At 37.8% G+C, this 6,618-nt stretch overlaps 1 protein-coding gene across 1 annotated transcript in view; it reads left to right on the forward strand.

Moving 5' to 3' along the window:
• Positions 1-6,618, forward strand: part of RNF149 (ring finger protein 149) — a 26,549-nt gene that overhangs the window by 10,534 nt on the left and 9,397 nt on the right. Inside the window, exons 2-3 of the mRNA XM_006870769.1 lie at positions 3,192-3,442; positions 4,386-4,454. Of these exons, the coding sequence (XP_006870831.1) occupies positions 3,192-3,442; positions 4,386-4,454 (320 nt within the window). The remainder of the gene's footprint in view (positions 1-3,191; positions 3,443-4,385; positions 4,455-6,618) is intronic.

Genomic DNA, 6,618 nt, shown 5'->3' on the forward strand with positions numbered 1-6,618 from the left:
ACTAAGGTACACCTGACCCAAGCCATGGTATTTTGAATAACCTCATATGCATGCAAAAGCTGAACAGTGAATAAGGAAGACCATGGAAGAATTGATGCTTTTGAGCTATGGTGGTGGAGGAGAATATTGAAAGTGCCATGGGCTGCCAAAAGAACTAGTAGATCTGTTTTTTGGAAGAAGTACATACAGCCAGAGTGCTTCTTGGAGGCCAAGATGGCCAAACTTCGTCTCTCATATTTCAGACAAATTGTTAGAAGGGACAAGTCGCTGGAGAAGGATATCATGTTTGGTAAGCTGCAGGGTCAGAGAGAAAGAGGAAGACCCCTAGTGAGATGGGTTGGCCAAGTGGCAGCATCGATGGACTCAAGCTTTGGCAACAGTAGTGAGGTTGGTCCAGGATCCGGCAGTGTATTGTTCTGCTGTGCAGAAGGTCGCTATGAGTCAGTACCGACTCGATGGCACACCTTTAAATATGTCAGTAGTTCGACCTCCAAGAAGTTGTTGAAATCTACTTTAGTGCAGTCTCCTTGGGAGGAGAAATGGTACACTAAACTCCAGTATAACTCCTAAGAATTTTGACACTTTTGACCAAAAGAGATCCCCCACGCCCCCACCCCCGCTTTGACAAGATAGTAAGAGACACAGACATTTAGAATGGAAGTAATTTGCAATTTTCTTTTTGGTACATAAGTATTTTAATGTTAAGAATACTTTGCCTAGCTAAAAAAATTTCTGCTGTTGATATTTATTAATACTCAACAAGTAGTTGTATAATCTTGTGCTGTGTTCAAAGACGTTGTGCAAAGTGTTACAACAAAAATAAAACAGAAACTGCCCTAAAGGAGTTTTGCCATCAGATGGAGACGTTTATAGGCTTCTTTGAAGGGAAGCATTGTGCAAGACAACCTTGTTGTCAGTCAAGCAAGATTGGTAGCAATATTAAGACTGAGGGAAGAAAGACAATTTTAAGGAACCCTGGTGAAGCAGCCATTAAGCATTTGGCTGCTAACTGAAAGGTATGTGGTTTGGACCCACCACAGCTGATCCTCGTGAGAAAGATGTGGCAGTCTGCTTACAGCCTTAGAAACCCTGTGAGGCAGTTCTCTTCTGTCTGATGGGGTTGCTATGAATTGGAATCAAATTGATGGTAGTGTATACTCATAGAGTAAGCATTGAACCAGGTCTGTCCAACTCTGAAGTCTGATCTTTCTGATCTAGCCATGAGATTTCCTTTCAGGAGTAGGCAGGGAAGGGATACTACCTGTGAGCTAGGTCTTCAGAATTTAGCACCAGCTTTTCCTGGGGGTGTATGAGTATGGCATTGAACAAGCAGCCTCTGATTTCTGAACTCTCAACTATAAAATGAGAATGCAGCATCTTCTGCACTTGAGATGTATGAGAAAGCACTTCAAAGTTATTTCCCCCATTATCACCTAAAGGAAATGCTGTCAGTACCAGATCTTTTATATAGCTTGTAATCATAGCATAGAAACCATTTCGTTTTCTATAGAGAAACTTTTAACTGAGTAATGACTACGTAGGGGCTTGTTATAGTCTGTCTACTTTCATAAGTATTTGAAAATTTCCACAGAAGGAGTTTTGTATTTTTTTTAAATGCTTTTAACTTGTATAGTGCCTTACAATTTTGGTATAATTATTACGGCGGTGTAACTATCATAATTGTTTCTATACTTGTCTTTCTTAGCTACTAGGTGTTTATTTTCTTGAAGGCAGGAAATGCCTTTCTCATTATTGTGCCTCCCCAATGATGGCTTGTTAGGTTGTGTGAGTCCTCAGGAAACTATAGTTCTCGCTAAGTGATACTTTAGGCCTTGGACCATGGGATCAACTTCTAGACAGAGGCCACCTTAGAAGGGTGCTCTTCTGGTATTTCAGTAACTAAATTCCGATGGCTGAGGCCTACAGTAGATTTGCCACAGATTAAATTTCTCTCTATAATAACATAGTGTTAGAATGTGTTTTCAGTGACCAGGCATACCTCAGAGATGTTGTGGGTTCTGTTCCAGACCATCGCAGTAAAGCAAGCCACATGAGTTTTATTTTGTTTCCTGGTTGTTGTAGTTTTCTGCTGCTGCCCTCCTGCTGTAGTGCTTGGTTCTGTAGTTCTGAAAGCCCACAAGTGGATAGATGCCTTTAACAGACATTTATTCTCTGAGTTGAGGAGGCTAGAGACCTAATTTCAGATACCTGGTCTGAAGAAAGGTCCTTGTCTCCTTTCAGCGTCTATAGGCTGTCTTGGCATCGCATCTGTACAATAAGCACTAGACTGCTAACCACAAGGCTGGTGGTGTGAGCCCACCAGCTGCTCCATGGGGGAAAGATAAGCTTAACAACACGGAGCTTCACAGTGCATGGACTCATACGACGATACTGTTTTAATTGTTAACCTAGAGGTTGATCCAGGTTTTACTGCTTAACCAGTTTTCCTGTTCATTCTTGCCTATTTCTCCCTAAGTGAACTTCAGAGACAGCACTCTCGAGGTTAACTTTTGTTTTGTTTTTTATCCTATTGATATTTTATGGTTATTGTACTAATACATAGTCATGTGAAACTTATTGTTTTACTGTTTATCATTTTGTCTTGTCTGCTATGAAATATTAAGTAATAGTTATCATAGTAGAACTTCTCATGATACCTCCTTGATTTTAATGGACATGGTTTTGTTGTTGTCAAGTGCCATCAAGTCAGTTCCGACATCAAGTCAGTTCCGACTCACACAGCAACCCTGTATAGGGTTTCCGAGGTTTTAAATCTTCAGGGGAACAGAAAGCCTCATTTTTCTCCCACGGAGCAGTTGTTGGGCTCGAACCACAGACCTTGTGGTTCGCAGTCCAGTGCTTATCACATTATATATTAATGTTCATAATTAAAGTTGGTCTGTAATTGTTCTTTTAATTACTATTATCATTTTTATTTGGTTTGGGGAGTTTAGAAACAATTTGAAAACTTGCTTCTTTTTATCTGCTTTTTATCATTTATTCCATTATTAGTTCCTTAAAAGTTTGGTGGCAGAATTCACCTGTGAAACTGTCTGGGGCTCTTATTTTATTTTGTTTATCAACATTTTCAAGTATATATGGGCAGATGAGAATAGTATTTATATGTTTCTCTCTCTAACTTCCTATATATCTTATTTTCTTATTGATTTTTTTTTTGTTCTCTCCTACAGGAACAGGGAATATAGTGGTCATTATGATTAGCTACCCAAAAGGAAGAGAAATTTTGGATCTGGTGCAAAAAGGAATTCCGGTAAAAATGGCCATCGGGATTGGAACCCGCCATGTACAGGAGTTCATCAGTGGTCAGTCTGTGGTGTTTGTGGCCATAGCCTTCATCACCATGATGATCATCTCACTAGCCTGGCTAATATTTTATTATATACAGCGTTTTCTATATACTGGCTCACAGTTTGGAAACCAGGTAATTGTTTGATAACTTTTAAACTTTGCTTTTTAAAAGACAGTTCATAACTATCTCCCACATATATTGCTTAAAGTTGTGTATCTGACCATATGTTAAGTTTCCTTTTCACTCATAATATTTAAGTAGGAATATGATTTTCTTTTGAGATTAATTTTTTCATGAGAATATGTTGATTTTTTTCTTTTAGTTTTGGGGGGAAATTAGATACCTTTAAATCTGGGTCTTTTTTTTTTTTCCGCATGTGTGGCTGCTGCAGATACCCTCTTTGTCCTTTTCCAGACGTAAAGGAATGACAAAATGACATGAGATAGAGTGGACCTGTCCTCATGTAACCCTGGTTCCCTGACTAGGCCCGAAGGCCAGGAACAGAATGGAAGGGCTGCTCTGTCTCCATTGTGGAGCAACTTTCAAAGCCATTTATCTACAGAGAGACACTGTCTCAGTGACAGCAAAGAGGAGGGCATTTGAAGAGCCAGAGGCTTCCAAAGGCAGGCCTTTTGAATTTCAAACTTACGGTAGTCCTGAAACACTGACATCCTGACTGTAGGTGGTAGATAAGCATTTCTGGATCATCTTCCACCGGGCCACCAGAAAGGGCTCTTTGCTTTTAGGGATGTTAATAGATGAGTATATACCTCCATCCTCAACTTACTACTTTTGTGCCCGTATTTGAACATAAGAGTTGGTTTCTTCTTCAGGCATTTAATTGAAAATAAGTATTTTTACTCAAACAGCTCTTATGATATATGTCACTTTTCTGTACTTTTAAAACTTTTTCCTTGGTATATTTCTAGTTATTTTCAATGCAGTCATTCAACTTTTGCTTTTTAAATGAGATTTGTTTTCTCTATGTCTGCTTATATTATGATAAATGACTTTTAAAAAATGATTAAACTTAAAATTTGAAATGATGATACGTTTTTTTTTTTTCTTATCTCAGACCCATAGAAAAGAAACTAAGAAAGTCATCAGCCAGCTTCTACTTCATACTGTAAAACGTGGAGAAAAGGTAATATTTTCATGGAGTTCGACTAGATTGTGCATTTGAAAAATCTTCATAGTGTTCTAAATTCAAAATATTCAGCGTGTGGAGTGTGGCTACTTTGAGGCAGGACTAACTTTTGTGCTCGTATTTATTTTAAAGAAAGATTAGCAGAAATGTTCTGTCGCATACGTGTAGAGCCTTCTAGAGCCACACTCCTACATGGTAACCACTTGCCACATAAGACTATTTGAATTTAAATGACTTAAAGTTCATTTAAAATGTAGTTCCTCAGTCATACTACCTGCGTCTCACAAAGGCACAGGTATTCCCATCACCACAGAAACTTGTTTATTAGTTGGTACCATTTTAGACCCAGATGACACTAAAGAGGCTAAAGAGCTAAAAGCCTGTCCCAGAGACCCTTGGTTCTTTATATTCATTTCTGTTAAATCTCAGGCTAAGTGCCCATTCTCTGAGTTTCATTTAATGATAGAAAAGATGGGATTTGTGGAGAAAGAGAAAAGGTGTTAACACTACTTTAAAAAAAAAAGCATTTCATCATGCCATTCTGAAATACAAAATTGCAAAATTATATCAGTTTTAAAGCATCTTTGAGATAGGACAAATCCTGAGTCTAGAACTTCAGATTCTTAAAATATCATTTCTTTAAAAAGTAAACTGTTGGTGTACAGTAGTGTCTGTTGTGTTGTTAGTTCATTTTCTGTGCTAGGTAACGTGAAGGACTCTCTAGACTTGTAGCTGTGTGATGGTTCAATTGTTTAGATTTTCATTTTCTCTCACCAGGTTGTTGGGCTCAAACCACAGACCTTGTGGTTCGCAGTCTAGTGCTTATCACATTATATACTAATGTTCATAATTAAAGTTGGTCTGTAATTGTTCTTTTAGTTACTGTTATCATTTCTGTGCTGTGTTCCATGTCAAAGATGCCAGAAGTCTTACTTGTCTTTTATAACTATAACTTTATAGTTAGCAAAATTCAATTTATTTTTTTTTACTACTAAAACCTTGCAAAGATAACAGTAAGAGAAATGTGAGCCAGTATTTGCAGAAATTCTACATAAAATATCGTTAAGTCCAGCCTTGCATTGTTGCCATAGAGCCCTGCTGGTACAATTGTTAAGCACCTCACTGGCATCTGAAAAGTTGGTTTGAAACCACTCAGTGGCTCTGTAGGAGAAAGGTGTACTTGGTGATTTGCTCTCAGAAAGATTGAAGTCTAGAAAAGGTTTGGTGACAGCTCTGCTTTTATCACATGGCCTCGATATATATGTGCAAACTGACCAACTTGAATCCCTGAACTCCCATCCCATTGTCCCAGAAAAGAAAATCTCATTGGTCTGTCTTAGACCAGGTGACCACTCTATTCCCACTTGCTTTGATTGATGCAATGAGGCCAATTGGTAAACAGTGGCATACCCAGAAAAGTGTGGGAAGGACCAACACGATATAAAGTGTATCATAGATGTTGTTAAGTGTTGTCAAGTTGGTTCTGACTCATAACAACCCTATGTAGGATATCTGAAGCTGTAAATATTTGTATGAGCAGTAAACTGTCATCTCTCTCCTGAGGAGCAGCTGGTGGGCTCTAACTGCCAACCTTATGGTTCACAGTCCAGTGCTTACCCTGCAGAGCCAACACACTCCTGAATTTTACATAGATTCTTAGAAGTGGAAATTTTGTCTTGAGGTTTCTACCTCTCCAGCAATTTTTCTCTTTTTGTAATCTGATAGATGAAAAAGAATTCTGTATTGTTCTTTTTTCACTTGTGAGAGTAAATATTTTCATATATTTAGCCATTTGCATTTTTTCATTTACAAGTTGTAGCTCTGTGTTCTTTTCCTAATTCTATTGCAACTGCTCTTTTTAAAGAAATGATTTCAGAAAACAATAGCCTATTAAATATTCGTTTAAGTCTTATATTTGAGAAATAACATACTTTATCATAGTAAAGCAAACATTTTCCATGTCTTTAGAACATGAATACTACTCTATTATTTAAGCAGCATTCATTTCTAATTAGGTGGACATGAATTTTTTTTTTCTTCATTTTCAGCCAACCACTTTTGATAATCTCTTGGTAATGGTAAAAGGCAAATACCTAGTATGGTTTATCTAGGTTTCGCTTCAGGTGGTACCAGCATAAACTAACATCCATCATTGTTTTAC

Source organism: Chrysochloris asiatica, unplaced genomic scaffold (genome assembly GCF_000296735.1).
Source record: "Chrysochloris asiatica unplaced genomic scaffold, ChrAsi1.0 scaffold00150, whole genome shotgun sequence".
Taxonomy (NCBI): Eukaryota; Metazoa; Chordata; class Mammalia; order Afrosoricida; family Chrysochloridae; genus Chrysochloris; species Chrysochloris asiatica.